Below are 16,595 nucleotides of genomic sequence, written 5' to 3' on the forward strand. Positions count from 1 at the left end.
CCCAGGCAGAACCTCTGAGTAATGGAGAAAATGCTGCCATTTTGGGGGGAGTAGGAGGGGACTGAGCTAAGCGAAGCAAAATGCCAAGTGCCAGCATGTGCCTCTGTGCTAAGTGTGAATTAGTGTCATTGGAGATGATCCTCCCTTGCTAAGTAAACAATTAGTGAGTATGTTACATGTACTTGCAGTTCAGTCGAGCAAAGCTGCTCTTTGCTCCAGATGGTACAGAAAAGGGGGTACATGTTGGGGCTACCTGACTGCTAACCAGTGCATAGAACTGCCCTGTGGGAGAGTGGTGCGCTTCAGCCATCACATCTGCAGTCAGTAAGCCAAGCCAAGAAGGCACAAACTCCATCTGATTCAGGGCTCAGTGGGCAGGTTGCAATGACAGAATTCCCCTAATAAAGGCAGAAATGTGGCAAGATAATAGGATACTGACATTTGCAGGCAAGTCCTTGATGGTGACATTCATTTCATCCAACTTTAGCCATCTAAGAGCTAGCAGTCCAGTTCAAATTAGTCCTCTAATCTTCTGTCACTAATGGTCAGTTTATCGCCTGTTATATCTTTTTTTATGAATTGCCTTTTGGAGGTGATTTTAGAAAGGTTCTCAGCAACTGCTTTTGAGTACGTATCTAACTTTTTAATGAGCAAAGTTCAGTGAGTTGAATTCAACGTTAAAGCTCTGGATTTCAGTTTCTCCATCATTTCAGGGAAGACCGTGTAGCCTTGTGAGGATTTGTGAATTTTGCTTTGCAACCAGAGGCTAGCATCACTGTTGAAAAATATTCTGTATACCTGAGCTATAAGTAAAAGTATAAACAAACTGCAGGAGAGTGTGACTTGCTGGCTGTAGAGCAGGGGATGCTAATGATGGTTGTGCTAGAATAGTTTAACGAGAGTGTTCATAATTGCCCCAGTTTTAGTTTTCAGGTTGTGTGTCTGGCATCCATATTAACTTCTCAGCGATGGTTGTGTGCCCAATAAAATCCAGCTAAAAAGACTAACGATGTGAAATGCAGTTCGGTGTGCCTAGTCATTTTCCAAACAGATAGGAATGATGTCCTGGCTGTACTGAAAACAGTAGTCTTTCTTCTCCATTGACTCTAATGGGGCCAGGATTTGCTCAGCAGAAATCAGCCCCTGTCTAATTAGTTTCTTGTGGCATCTGTGAAAGCATAAAGCTTTTACTGTGTTCAGGTGTGACTAAGAGACATGCTCTCAAATACCAAAAGCGAAATACTTCATTCTGTTTCATCCTATGTCAAACTATGCTGCCTTTTCCAGACCTGATTCAAAGTTTAAGGAATCTTACAGTACACATTTCAATTTGCTGCTTTTTTAATTGCCAGAGTCTAGGTAGGTTGTGGGTTTTGTTATTTTCTTATTTTAATTTTTGAATTGCATAAGGCATGCAAATGTTTTCAAAATATGAATCCATTTGGTTTCAGGCAGCTGTGATCTGGTGTGAATTATAAAATGTTTCTATAAATGTAAGAATGCTTACTGCTTTCTAGCCTGCAGTACAGTGCTTGGGTTTTGTCTCAGTGTGATTCAATTCTTGTTTGCTTTATACAGGAGATGGCCATCCGAGCACTGAAGCAGACAGGTAGCAGAAGTATTGAAGCAGCTCTGGAGTATATCAGTAAGATGAGCTACTTGGATCCTAGAAATGAACAGATAGTACGTGTAATTAAGCAGACCTCACCAGGTAAGCATGAACCGTTTCAAAATTGTCTTACTCTTTCTTGCTATAAGCTATTTTTTAAAGTAGAGTTGTTGATGGGGAGAAATAGGGATTGGTAGTATTCGATAGTACTCTTGTAGGAGACAGTGATGTGAACATGCCCCTGCAAGGTGAGGTGGGCTGGAAGCTGGACACAGCTCACCTGCTTTGCAAGAGCACATTCTTAGTCCACCTTCTTAAACACAAAGTTATTTATCCTTCAGTGCAAGTCACCTCAGTCATCTCAAGCTTACTGCAGAGTAAAAGCTTGCACGTAAGTAATTGCTGTGGAGTTGTGAGATAGCTTGCTTCCCAGGAATTCATTAATGTTAACATCCTTGTAAGTACACTGCAGAAATAGCTTGGGCCAAGATAACAGAAGCTTTTCCTCTCATCCCTGCTAGTCTGCTTCCGTTCTGTTCCATGTAAATTAGCAAATGGGAGGATTTGGGCCCTGCGTATGCCTCATCAGCAAACGTCAGACCACAGCTGACAAAAGACCTTGCAAGAGGTGTTTCCATTCACATATTGGCACTTAGAGCACTGCAGAATGCTCTTGATCTGTGATCAGGATACACACTAGTTTGGATAGAGTTTGTTACTTTTATCTTCTTTCAGTTTCAAAAATTGGCCAGACAGACAAATAACCATGCTCTGACTGGCTAAGCCTGTGTAATGACACAGTGTTACAGGCTGCAGAGGAGTTAGTGGACGAAGGGTTGAGTGGATTGGAGAGCTGTCGTCAGGGGCCTGTTTCATTGGACAAGGAACTTCTCTTGTGTCAGTGGCAACATTTAGACTTAAAAAGTCTTGTCCATATTGGACTACTTGAAGCTAACAAATCCGTTCAAGCAATCTGATTACAGTAGTACAAACCTCTTAAGCGTGGTCAGAAGTCGAGTTTACTGTGTGCAGGTGATTTCCATGTGACAGATTTATCTTCTTGACCATCTCAGTTGCACCTTTCTCCTTGCCTTGTCAGTGTTGTGAAGGGTGTTAAATTTGGGTTAGTTGATAGAAGGGCATGTCCAGAGATGAGGAAAGCTGAGGAAGAGAAAGCCCATTCAGTTTACAAAGAGAAATCCCTGGACAGGAAGGAGGTCTTCAGTAAAGCCACTTCTTTCCTGGGGGATGCTGAGGGTAGCCACATAAAGGGAAGATGGAAAAGGGTAGGGAGCTCATTTTCCAGGTGATCACTCTCAGGTGTGGAGCTTCAAATATGATGGAAACGGGTGCATGGTTCTGCCCTTTCTGTCAGTCTTAGGCTTCCTATGATATTATTTGGCGAAATTCTGGAAAACCCTAAGAAAATGCTTCCTGGAGTGCCACCCTGCAGGATGACCACCTGACAAGACAAAGCAGTACTGGCCAGTATATTTAGTGAGCTCTATCCTAATACATGCATAAATCTGGCCTTGACTGAGCCTTAAGGAGAATTTAAAATAACTTCGACAGAATTCTGCACTGTATTCTGCTTTATAGTACAAAGGCTTTATTCCTTAAAGAGAAAGAACACACCCAGTCCTAAAAAGCATACATTTCCTCTGAAAGGGTTGCAAAATCTTTCCAGGCTAACATTTTAATTACTCAGTTGTCTTTCATTTGCATTTGGTTTTGCTTTCTTAACGTTCCAATGTATGCAGCTGCTTTGAATACTTAACCTTTCAAGATGAAGATCCGCCTTTACTTTTAGGATACACAGAATGCAAAACTTAAATATCATGCAATTAGTGCTTGCCTGCCTGAGGTGCCACAAAATCATACTGATTTGTTTGGTATCGTTTTGTTTGTGCTAGGATAGTGTAGGTGTCCTCTAGTAGATTAAGAAGCATGTAATGCTACTTGGGAACTTTTCATTTGCAGTTTGAGAATTTGAATCTCCTGGGTTTGAGTTCCATATATTGGTATATGGAAATAGATTTTGCAATTTATTTATTTATATCCTGCTTTAATTTCCGTAGTAAAGTTAACAAGAGTTTCAGCATACTGGCAAGACTCAACTAAAACTTACCAGAGAGCTATGTGTAAAAAAAGATCATCCCATGAGTATAGTTGATTAATCTTAAGAATACAGTCTGAACTAAAACCATAAGAGGCGAGAGACAGTTGTAACAGTTACCGTGTTGGATAGGAATGTGTGGAAAAGAATCATCTGCAACTGCCACATTTGGTATCTTCACAAATCCAAATATTCCTCTGTCAGACCAGAACGGACTTACTGGTATACAAATCTAGGAGGTGGATGCCATATCTCTCTTTACATCAGCAAGATTCCTTGCACAGCTGAAGTATGTGTCCCAAAGGAGGACAATTACTGCTGTTACTTTCCTTCATGGCCTCTGATATGGAAAAACAAAAGTCTGTTTGCCCCAGAGGCTCAGCATGAATCCTACCGACAGACATGACAAGTGGGTCTTATGGCTGCCTCCCACCTCTAGGCCAGAGTAGACACTTCTTAGGATGCTTTGGATTGACACAGCCTCATCAGTGCATCTCGCTGTGTCCCAGCAGATAAGCTATTGGGGAGTGCTGTTAGAAGTACAACCTTGGTAAGCATAGCCTTGTGGTATCATAGGAAAAAGAGCTGCTGATTATAGATTTCACTTTAAATAACACTGGTTATTTGTCCAACTTGATTGCATTTCAAAACAGTGCATTGTTTATGAAAGTGTAATTTAGTACAGGGGCAGCCTCTTCAGTGTGGAGAGCTGGTACATAGACGTGTACGTCCTTGTGTGTCTGTGTATAGCAGGGCTTGTGTGTATGGAGGTGAGGAGTCAACAGCTATGCTCAAGTGGGCTGCATCTGGCCAAGCTGGGACATGCTGCAATACAAATATTTGGGAAAGTTTGCAATCCAGTGTCCAAGTTTGTTAGCGCAATATGACTATTCTTATGGTCCTTGTGAAGTTAAGATTTTACAGGGCAATTGTTCAGGCATATATGGGCCAAGTCCTGCGTTTTATGAAAGCTAAGGAACCAGAAGGAGAACAGAAAAAAATTGCAACAGCACAGTCTCCCCTTGTCTTTTTGGCATAGCCAGTGCTTTATACACCTGCAATTTGTCCTCAGATCAAAGAAATGATGAAAAGTGACATTGGCGCTTCTAGTGTAGGAACGCTGCTATCTTGTCTCTGCACATTCTTCAAGCTAAGATTAACATATTGACACCCCAAAAGATTTGCCTTCCAAACAGATGGAAGACGAGTAATATGAGGGTATACTTTGTGTCCGACACATTGGAAAGAATACAGGACAAACTGTGTGATGCCTTTGTTGCGAATGAAGGGGAGGGAAACAAAGATTTTTGAGGAGAATGATGGAACAGAGAGTTGTAAACAGATCTCCAGCATAAGCAGTGAGCTCACTGTGCCGAGGATGTGGACTGTGTGATGACCTAGTAGCTTATAGTAATGTTGACTTTAAGTTGTATTGACAGTCCTTCCGGGAGCTTTTTTTTTCCTGTTGGTGCTGTATTTAACCCCTGGCTCTGTAGCTTCCTTCTGTCAGTGAGTAATGACTGATAATACTGGTCCGGCTTTAAAAACCAGGCTGTAGTGTAATCTGATGATTTCATAGTTAAGGAATTTGTGCTTCTATTTTCATGATTTGGTAGAACTCCCTGATGATTCCTGGCATGAGCAGTGTTGTGGGCCAGTAGCTTGTTATCAGTAGTAATACTTGGCACCTATAACTTTAAATGTTCGGAGCGCTTAATTTAGACTTCGGAAGGTGTTTTTACGACACATGTTCCCTACACAGTGTGCGTGCATGTGTGTGTACATCTGTATGTATAGATGCATGAGTAATGCAAAGTAATTTGTTCACCTGATTTGTTTCCTAACATTCTTCTGTGTTCTTTTTATAAAGGAAAGGGTATTGTGCCAAATAATGTAACCCGCAGGCCAAGCTTCGAAGGATCAAACGAATCTTTTCCGTCCTACCATCAGATCAGTAATGCAGCCTATGAAGGGACAGGCTTTGGAGCAGAAGGTGCAAATATACTTACTGAAGTTCCAAGGCCATACATGGACTATTTAATCTCTACTTCACAGTCTACAGCTATGAATGCTCCTGTACAGCGACCCTCTGGAGTAGGCACTCACAGCACACCAACAAGCCATCAGCAGAAAACATACCCTGCAAATATCGAGTCTTCTGTGATTAATTATTCAGTGGCTAATCACAGCAGTCAAGCTTTGCAGCTGCCGGCATCTCATGGCTCCAACAGTCAACATTACAGTAGGCAGCATATGATGGTGCAGGGGGAACCTATGGGGTATGGTGTTCAGCGGAGTCCATCCTTCCAAAACAAGATGCAGCAGGAGGGAGGATACACCAATCTCCCAAATAAAGGGGCAGTTGTTCAGAATAATTCTGGTCATGCATTTCAGCCGTCACCGTCAAGCCTGTACATATCACATTCTCATCACAAACAGACAAGTCCTTCTTCTCATCAAATGCATGTGATATCCAGAGGTCCAGCCTTTGCTAATGATTTTTCAGACAGTCCACCACAAAATCTATTAACTCCGTCTAGAAATAGCCTAAACATGGACCTCTATGACATGAATAATCCTCAAGTTCAGCAGTGGCAGGCAGCAACACCGTCACGCCGAGATTCTTTACAAAATCCAGGAATAGAAACATCTCCACGGCAACATGTATCCTTCAGACCTGATGCCACAGTGCCGAGCAGAACAAACTCCTTTAACAACCACCAGCAACAGCCACAAGTAACGGTGTCTATAAGACAGGTTCCTTCAGGAAAACCCGATCCTTCAATTACGTCTCCAAATACGATCACAGCAGTCACATCTGCTCATATTCTCCAGCCAGTGAAGAGCATGCGAGTGATGAGGCCCGAGCCTCAGACCGCAGTGGGACCTTCCCATCCTGGTTGGTTACCTGCACAGGCACCGGCTGTGGATGGCTTGGAGATCATTGAGCAGCACGTGCCACCTGTTGGAGCAGCTAACGCCTATCAACTAGATGTGGATTATGGTAACCAGGAACTGCGGTGTCCACCACCACCATATCCCAAGCATTTGTTGCTTCCTGGTAGCACTGAGCAGTTTGATATCAACTGCTTATGCATGGGCATAGAGCAGACCCTGCGCGTAGTCCCCAGTTCAACGTGCAATAAGGCTGAGGAGACCAGTGAGCGAAATGACAAAAGCAGCAAGAACACTAAAGCTGAAAAACCAAGCAAGGATAAAAAGCAGATTCAGACATCTCCAGTGCCTGTGCGAAAAAATGGCAAAGATGAGGAAAAGCGAGAATCCCGAATAAAGAGCTACTCACCTTTTGCCTTCAAGTTCTACATGGAGCAACATGTAGAAAATGTCATAAAGACCTACCAGCAGAAAATTAACAGAAGATTACAATTGGAGCAAGAAATGGCTAAAGTAATTCTCCATGTTTTGTTATAATAAAAGCTAATGGGATCAAATTGATTATTACTATTTTTAATCAGTCAAAAAATTTATAAAGGCATGCTCCACTGGAAGTAGTAGGTATCCAACACCTCCCTGTACCAGACTATTTTTACTTAGAAGCCTGGGTGCAGGTCTGGGAGGCTGTTTGAAAAACATGAGATGTGAAATAATGTATCTTCATACCAGAAAAGTAAAATGAAGCAAAACCCCCAGTAGTAGAAAAGTATTAGGTTTGCTTAGGCAAGAACTCAGAAGCCAGGTTTGAGGCTGAGATAACCCTGGCAATATTTTGGCAGCTTTTGTAAAACCCTTAAAAAGCGTTTTCTTTTTGCTCCAGTTCTTTCTCCGTGTTCCATGATAGCCACTCAATTCACCAAAGCCATGGTTCCACTTGGCAGTATATTCACTGTGCCATATTTTCAGATTAATATGTAATATTTGACTGGAAGTTGTTTGTTGAACACATGTAAGTAATAATATTGTGCAAGTAATCATATCTTGGACAACTTGAACTGATCTTGGGACCCTTGCTGGAACTTGTTCTAGAAGCAGGTCACAGGGAGGTGCACTTTTCGACTGAGAGCGCTTCTTTCAGGCCTAACTGTAGCTCTCAAACCTAAGCTGATTCACTGATAGGGCTGCTTAAAACAAAGCTGCTAAGTTCTGATGGTTGCTCTGGCAGTTTTGTTTTTAATTTTTAAATGTGCAGGAGGGTTTTTTTCCCAGGCATGACTAGAATATGACTAGTCTACTTTTGTATTTAAGGATAAACTCTAAGGAAAGCTATTATTAACGCATAATGGATAATAATTAACTACTCGATCTTCCCTAGCACAGTCAATTTCTGGAGTCAGTTAATTTGATGCTTACATTGCTCCAAAAAACTCAGCAGTTTGTTTGTTGAGGTTAAAATTAAACTAATATATTTCTAAAATCTCTTGAATGGTCAGCATTTTAGTGACAGTTAATACTTTGTCCTCACTGCAAGTACAGATTGTGTTGCATTGCTTGGATTTAGTGACTATTTTCCTGAGATTGAGATAGGGAATGATCTCTAGAGAAGTAAAACAGCTAATTGCTTTAGTTCTTCTCTTCTCACTCGTCAGCTTTCGCTCACTTCATAACTCAGAGATAATTCAGCTATAAACAAAAACAACTCCTTCCCTTAGCAACCTCATCACTGGTTGGAATAATACACTGTGAACTCAGGAGATTTTGGCTATCTGAATATCGCATTATTCTCAAATTAACCAAGAACACAACATACTAATTATTTTACCTTAAAACAATAAACGCTTCCTATATTATGGATTGCTGTACTTGCCTTACATTTTAAAAACAGTATTACTTGTTTTGATTTGGCTGATGTCTTCAGTCTGAAAATTCATCCTACCTGTTCTGCAAGTTTCTACAGACCTCCTCCATCCTTTATTCATACAGATTTCATTTTTATACCATGGGGATCTCGCTGCATAGTGTGGCTGCCCACATTCTACTTTAAAGACATAGACAACAGATGTGAAATTAAATCCATCTAAGCAGCAGCCCTGTGGGTGTATGCTTGGGTGTCTAGTCTGCTGATCAGTCAGCTTGAACTCCCTCCACCCTCCTCCCCATTGCCCCTTCCCACCAGGCACAAATCTTCCTTTCAGAGTGCTTCAGTTGATGCCAGCGAATTCTGGATTCTGGACATGGGGTATGCAGAAAGAAAGGGGCATGCTGCAGAGGATGGGTTGTCAGAGGATCCTGGGGATCAGCCCAGGGGTTTCTGCTGGTGGGGGCCACCAGTGACTCTCAGGAGAGGGACAGACACTGATGTTATCAGAGTTGGCAGTCTGCAGGCTCTGTCTTGAAGGGTGAGGAAAGTCTGGTTGGATACTGCTGCTGCTCCCTTTCTCAGGAGGTCTCTCCCCGCAGCCGTGTGAAATGTTACTTGCAGTTACTTGGAGGCTCTCGGGACAGGAGGTGGACAAGCCAGCTTTTTTGCAGCTTATGTGCAGAGGGGAAATAATACATTTAGAGGGGAAATAGCACCAGGATCTGGGCTGCAGTGGCTGGGGGGAGGCCAGAGCTGAGGGTTACATGCACATATTTCAGGAGGGAAAAGGGAGAAGTTGCAGAACAGATGGTCAGGAGATCTACAAACTTTGAGAGCAGAGGCTGTATATGGCAGAGAAGAAAAACGGTGTCTAAAGAAGGTGGTTCCCAAGGCATTTGGGAATGTGTAGGTCAAAACTAGCTGCTTAATTACAGCTCAAAACAGCAGTTAAACAGCACTCAAGGTAGGAGCTGTTAATGTGAGTTGCCCTGGAGAACCATTCATGAGCAAAGTGGACTGCTGCATCTAGGTTTAATTTCAGCTTACATTAAGGTGTATTGCAGCACGCAAACGTATAGTGGCATGCAGTGGCGAAGTGCCCATTTGGAAGGTGTAAACTAAATCCTATGATCAGGTTTGTTATGTTGTATTCCCCTCTCTGACAGTATTGCCCCATGCCTCTTCATTCAGTCAAATGAGAAAGGCAGACCAGTCTGAAATACAGCAAATTCAGGGAACAAGTTAGGGCACAGTGAATTTGCCAGTATCTCAGAAATACCTCAACAGACAGACAAGACAGTGTATCTCCTGTGACTATGTCTTTTCTGGTTCTGGGTTAGTTTTTCTCAGAAATGCGTTTCGGGAATGCTAGTTTATTATTCTCTTGCTATGAATGTAACAGTACTAGCTCTTGTGGTTTGCTTTCTTTTGTAAAGGCTGGCCTTTGTGAAGCAGAACAGGAACAAATGAGGAAAATTCTTTACCAGAAGGAGTCCAACTACAACAGACTTAAAAGGGCCAAAATGGACAAATCTATGTTTGTGAAAATCAAGACTCTGGGTATTGGTGCATTTGGAGAAGTATGCCTGGCCTGCAAAGTGGATACCCATGCCCTATATGCCATGAAGACTCTGCGAAAGAAAGATGTGCTGAACAGGAACCAGGTGGCTCATGTCAAAGCAGAGAGGGACATACTTGCTGAGGCTGACAATGAGTGGGTGGTTAAACTCTATTATTCCTTCCAAGATAAAGAGAACTTGTACTTTGTGATGGACTACATCCCTGGTGGGGATATGATGAGTCTACTGATTCGAATGGAGGTGTTTCCAGAGCGTCTGGCTAGATTTTATATTGCAGAGCTCACTTTGGCTATAGAGAGTGTGCACAAAATGGGATTTATTCATCGAGACATCAAGCCCGACAACATTCTGATAGACCTTGATGGGCATATCAAACTGACTGACTTTGGACTGTGTACTGGATTCAGGTGGACTCACAATTCAAAGTACTATCAGAAAGGTAGTGTTCTTAGGCTTTATTTGTGACGGTATTGCATTATTTATTTTGAAACAAACAGGTACCTCTTGGCAGAAAAGCTAGCGTAGAAAACAGAGTTGTGTACATTGACAAAGAGTCAATGACAGTATGATGCATCTGTCTCTCGTTAACTCATTCAGTTAGTTTGCTTCCAGTCCTTTGTTTCCAGTGCTGTTTAAATCCCGGTCAGTAATCTGGCTGACTGTAGCAGTCAGTCGTAGCTGACAGTAGCAGCAGTTTTTCAGTTTATACTTGTTTGGAGGGTCTCTTTTGATGATGAAGTATTTAATTACAGACTTACACCTCCTGTGTCTGCCACTGAGGAGTATTGGTGTCTGTTGGCAAAAAGGTCATAAACAATTGGTATAGTTAATGTAAATGTACTCCATTGTTCTGTATCTCCCATATGGGAGCATACTTCCTTGAGCTGAGAGAGGGATATTTTGCTGGTTGTGGAAAACCAATTGTGAAGGGAAGAAGGAAATGCCTTGGATTTTAAATTTAATGCTGTGAGAGTAGAAGATGGCACAAACAGCTCTAGATAAATGCTTTTCTCGTTGTGTGTTGTGTTTTATGACCGTGAATGCAAACTTTCTCTCCCATTTGAAAGGGAGCCATATCAGACAAGACAGCATGGAGCCCAGTGATCTTTGGGATGATGTGTCCAATTGTAGATGTGGAGATAGGCTGAAGACATTGGAACAAAGAGCTAAGAAACAGCATCAGAGATGTCTAGCCCACTCATTAGTTGGAACCCCTAACTATATTGCTCCTGAAGTCCTGCTTCGTAAAGGTACATAACCTCTATTTTTCTCCTGTTTGAGTGCCAATGTTTTGAAATACCTTGCTGACATTGATGGTGGTCATACCTTGTGTGTCTGTGTATATCTACACTCTGAGACCTTTGAATGAGACTGGTAATAAATGTCTCAGATGATGTTGGCAGTGATGCTTTTCAAGTATAAAGCAGATTATCTGTACTCATGAAGTACAAGTATGACCACTAGCAAGTTTACATAGACCAGTGAGTAGCCAGCTGATGGTTCTGAATCACTGATTCAGATGGGACACTTTATGATGTAAACTTGATGATGATGTAATATGGATGATGTCAGCTTGTGGAAATGTCCTCCAGATTCTCAGCCAGAATCTTGGGGAAACCCAACATAAAGTCTTCCACAATTTACACTGAACACCGTACATTTAAAAGCTCGGCTTGAGGAATTTAGACAGCACTCGGTGGCTACCCATGCAGAACAGACATGGTCACTGTAGTAAGAAATTTAGTTGTTCAAAGTTGTCTACAAGTCAGATCCTAAGCCTGATCTTTTTCAAGTTGAGAGATTTCACATTGGAGCCTACATCATCCGATGACACAAATCTCCATTGAAATCAGTGTTTAAATCGTCTTCCCTTTTCGGAGATCTCAAACATATTTGTCTTGTCACAGCAATTCAGCAATTGAAATTATTCTGCTTGGAGCTTGCTCAGAAAGTCATCTGTGGCTTTCTTCTGTCTCTAGAGCAAGGCTGTGTCTTTCAGCAGCTTTTCAAACTTGTGGTTTCACCTCCACTGAACCTAGAGGGGGACATCAGTCACTAAACCTTTTTGGTATTCTTTGAGGTCCAGTTTGTGCTGTGTATTATGTAGTTGTGGGACAGGGCATGATAAAAAACTTCATTCTTTCTAATTATACGATTTCACCACTCACTTTTGTTGAGAATTAAATTTATTCAGAAAGATTCCCAGACAACAGGATTAGATCTTTACTGGCATCAGTAGAATTCAGGTCAGCAAGCAGAAGTGACTTTATGAATTGGGAGTCCTTTGTTTTTAGGTCACAAATTGTTTGTCTGAGAAAAGACAGAAATCTGTGCTGTATGTTTTGATACTTAATCACAAGTAGCTCTGTACACATTCTCCTCGGTTGGTGGAGGACAACCTTTTGACTTGCCTTTCAGGATACACTCAGCTCTGTGACTGGTGGAGTGTTGGTGTGATCCTCTTTGAGATGTTAGTGGGACAGCCTCCTTTTCTGGCTCCTACACCCACAGAAACCCAACTGAAGGTAAGCTGAAGCAAAATTCCAAGCTGGGTGGCAAAATTTTAACCTTTTCCCTTCCCTTCACCTCCATGCACAGACCTATCCTCTCTTGTTATACTAGAGAAAGGAGCAGTGATTACAAAAGCCCTTCCCAATCAATGAAGACACTGAATATCAGACTAGAACTGGCTTGTCCAACTGCATAGATAGTTATTAGTTTTATGAGTCTTCTCAGCACAAGTTCATCCATCTAAATTCCTTAAGAGTGCCTATCAGATTTGAGTAAGCTGATGTACCAGTGATAATTACAGTTGGCAATGTAAGTGTTTCAAAGTCAAGCAGTGAGTAGTTTTTTATTAGAAAGGCTGTATCTCATGATCACTTTTCCTAGTTTACATTTTGGAGATGAAATGAAGTAGTTCCTTGAAGTCATTCTGTGAAGTCGTGTGTAAACTGAATATGTTCTCAAATGGGACTGTGGGAGCATTCAGGAAGGAATTTGCCTTTTTTTTAAATGGAATTGCTCCTTTTATCTGCTATTCGACAATGTTTCTTGATTCATTAAAGTAGCTGTTACCAGCTGATGTAATCTAACCTCTGGGTTCTTGAACCTCTAAAATTACTATACAGACTGTGAATTGACTAGTTATGTGTATACTTCCACACAGTTTACAATCGGAAGGATTTTGTTTCCAAGATTAGAAGTTGTTTAATACCTTTCTTACCTCCAGGTGATAAACTGGGAAAGCACGCTGCACATTCCCTCACAGATCAAGCTAAGCCCTGAGGCAACTGATCTCATCACAAAGCTCTGCTGTGCTGCCGAGGACAGGCTTGGAAGAAACGGAGCTGATGATATTAAGGCCCATTCTTTCTTTCACTCTATGGACTTCTCTACAGATATCCGCAGGCAGCCAGCTCCCTATGTTCCAAAGATCAGCCATCCAATGGACACTTCGAATTTTGATCCAGTTGAAGAGGAAAGTCCTTGGAACGATGCTAGTGGTGACAGCACCAGGACATGGGATCCACTAGCCTCTTCCAATAGCAAACACACAGAACATGCTTTTTACGAGTTTACTTTCCGAAGGTTCTTCGATGACAACGGATATCCATTCAGGTATCCCAAACCTTCTGGAATGGAAGTTGGCCAGTCTGAGAAATCTGATGCCGAAGACAAAGGTGTGGTGGATCAGACTGGAGCTTGTCAGCCTGTATATGTGTAAATTATTGTATAGAGTACTCCAGATAAGACTAATCTCAAATCCAGTAGGGCCTTTAACTGATCCTTTAGGAGCTGATCCTGCAGTGCTTGTTCAGGTATGACTTCAGCTGAAGCTGGAGTCGTCCTGGGGAGTCCGAAGCTTGCAGGGCCAGGTCCTGAAAATGGCACTCGTGGAAGTTCAGGTCAGTTTTACTGTAAATAACTTTGGTGATAATTACACTTGAAATCCTGGTCTTCACCAAAATCTGCAAGGCCAGCAGTCTGTCCTTTCTAGGCCTATTTTTATTTGAGGTCAGCATCCCCCTACTCAGATTAACATTTACAGACTTCTGCAACTGTCAGCATTATTTTTTAAATGAATAAAGAGCACTTATATTTTGTTTATAGCAGGGGGTTTTTTTCCTACTAAATTATAGGGATTAACTTTGACAAATCATGCTGCTGTTCTTCTTTTCTACGTTTTTATTTTATCCATAGCACTTATTTCACATTTAGGAAGATGCATAAAGCTGAAGAACATGTGATGAAAGGTCTCTGTGCAATAATGTAAGAAAGAAAAAAAGAAGAAAAATGAAAAAAAAAAAAAAAACCTGCTCTCTAATTTTCTAAATTTACTGATGCAGTTGTATTCGCACCGTGATTTTTGTTTATTATATGTGTTTTCCACATTTCAAAATTGTGACATAACCTTAAAGCTGCTTTATTTCCTTCTGCTTATTGGAGTGTAATAGAAAGTGTGAGCAAGTGACAATTCGGGTGTGATTTCATTGTCTAGTGTGTGAAGAATGTTGCATGAGCAGTGTTTTTCTATTTGAAATGGCCTTTTCTTGCCATTCACAGGCAGGTCCTGTGGATCCATTTTTACTAAGGGTCTAAAATTAGACCATTTTAAACCGTGTGTTGATAATGTATTGTGTGGGTGGTTTCCTCTTATGATTGTATCCAATATTAATTTTGTAAAACAGATTGCAAAGGTTATAACTGAATAGTGATTTTGTGGTCTGATGTAATAGATCATTTTAGTAAACATGTATCGTCGGCACACACGTTTCCCCACAAAGGATCAATAGCAAGACCATTACTATAAAGTTGATTGTGGCAACAGTCTACATTGGGCTTATACACGTAGCATGTAGCACAGCGACCGTTGTTTAATACTAGCAGTAATGCAGAGCACCAGTACTAACATATGTAGCTCAACGTCTTCAAAACAGAATGTCTAAAGCTGTGCTCCCGTAAGACATCGAGATCCTAAGTGCGATGAGGCTGATGTTGAGTGCGTGCAGCTCCACGGACATCTACGGAGCCTGGAGGTACATGGCTTTTCCAGACATCAGATTCCTACACGTGACCGGCTGTGTATCCGTTTAGGATCCTGATGTTTTAGGCACTGACACCTGAAACTGTTGGCATTGTTGGTAGGTCACTCTGGCCTGTTGTCTATAGATAAAAATGTTGCTGTGATGGAGCACAATAGTCCTGCATTTCTGTCAAATTATAGGCATACTTCGAAATATCAATTCTTAACTATGTTAAAATATGCATTTTTTGTATATGTATAAGTGAGAATTATTCAAGGTGATATCAGAATACTAAAGATAATTAAGCCATACATATTTGCATATATATTTTATATATAACTAAATAAGTAAACACACACAAAAATCCTTAATTCAGATTAGTGTAACAGTCCTATTTAAAGTGATTGACGTAATAACATTTGAGGAAAACACTCCTTTAATGTGTTTTTGCTTTATTTTATTTTTAAATCTGGAGCTTCATTATTTTTTCCATATATTATTCCACATATTATTCCTTAATGTTTTAGCATATCCTATTCTATCCATTGTTTAGATATCTAAGCAACAACATATAAATTCGTCAGCCTAAACTAAACAAAAATGATTGTGTATTTGTTTACATTTGTATGAAAGGAATGTTCTGAGGTATGCAGTGCTTGTGTTGTGACAGTTCATGTAAGATTCAGTATTACTGCTTTTTTTATATAGTAATGCCTTTTTTGTTATTTACATCTATCTGACATTCTTTCATGTGGTAGGTTCTTTCTCAGGAACTCAATTTAACTGTTATTTATTGATATATCATTGCCTTTGAAAGCTTCTACTGGCACAATTTATTAAAAATCTGAATCAAAATCTAAAATGCTTTACGTGTTCTTGAAAAGGATAATCTCTGCCTATTTGAAGGCAAAGTTTTTAAATTGATTGTTTTTGTAATGTTAGTGATGGGTTTGAATTGCAAACACGAGATACAAATCTCACCTCTCCTGCAGCATTTGATGGGATCTCTGGGTACATTAAGACAATTTCTTCTGTCCTCATGGCCCTTGAGAATAAGGGGAAAGATTCCCAGGTAGAACGTGCTTTGGCGTGGCCAGGTCAGTAGGTGGCATAAAATTCAACAGTCGCTTTCTCTGCAGTGGCGGCTCTGCCAGGGCAACCACAACCAGTGTGTCTTGCCCCCTCTGGCTGTTGCCTCTGACGTATTTCTAAAATGTAAATAATTCATCTGCAAGTACAGAATCTTTGCAACTAAGCAAACCGAGAGAACCCAGCCCAGAAGGAAACAGGTGCTTCCACAACAAATATATTACTCACTTAAAATCTATGCTGCAGGGACAGAAGCCAACTGCTGTTTTACCTAGAGAAGAACTCATTTGAAAAACAAATCTTTCTAGCTTATCAGGCGCTGTCTCTACAAGGCTCGCGTTCTTTGCAAACATTTCAGGGGTAAATAGATACTTGGAATAAATTTTATGGAATTTGGACAAGTAAACAGTATGCCATG

General features: G+C 41.0%; 1 protein-coding gene across 2 annotated transcripts in view; it reads left to right on the forward strand.

Moving 5' to 3' along the window:
- The window catches only part of LATS2 (large tumor suppressor kinase 2), a 51,815-nt gene extending 35,875 nt beyond the window's left edge, over positions 1-15,940 (forward strand). The window contains exons 1-7 of one of the 2 annotated variants that reach the window (XM_074569469.1): positions 1,279-1,359; positions 1,579-1,711; positions 5,596-7,133; positions 9,918-10,500; positions 11,129-11,311; positions 12,480-12,586; positions 13,294-15,940. In XM_074569469.1, the coding sequence (XP_074425570.1) occupies positions 1,582-1,711; positions 5,596-7,133; positions 9,918-10,500; positions 11,129-11,311; positions 12,480-12,586; positions 13,294-13,788 (3,036 nt within the window). In that variant the 5' untranslated portion in view covers positions 1,279-1,359; positions 1,579-1,581 and the 3' untranslated portion in view covers positions 13,789-15,940. Of the gene's footprint in view, positions 1-1,278; positions 1,360-1,578; positions 1,712-5,595; positions 7,134-9,917; positions 10,501-11,128; positions 11,312-12,479; positions 12,587-13,293 lie in introns of those variants that run through there. The other variant, XM_074569458.1, reaches the window with a different exon arrangement.
- Positions 15,941-16,595: the final 655 nt, after the last annotated feature.

The sequence above is a fragment of the Larus michahellis genome, chromosome 1 (genome assembly GCF_964199755.1).
Source record: "Larus michahellis chromosome 1, bLarMic1.1, whole genome shotgun sequence".
Lineage (NCBI taxonomy): Eukaryota > Metazoa > Chordata > Aves > Charadriiformes > Laridae > Larus > Larus michahellis.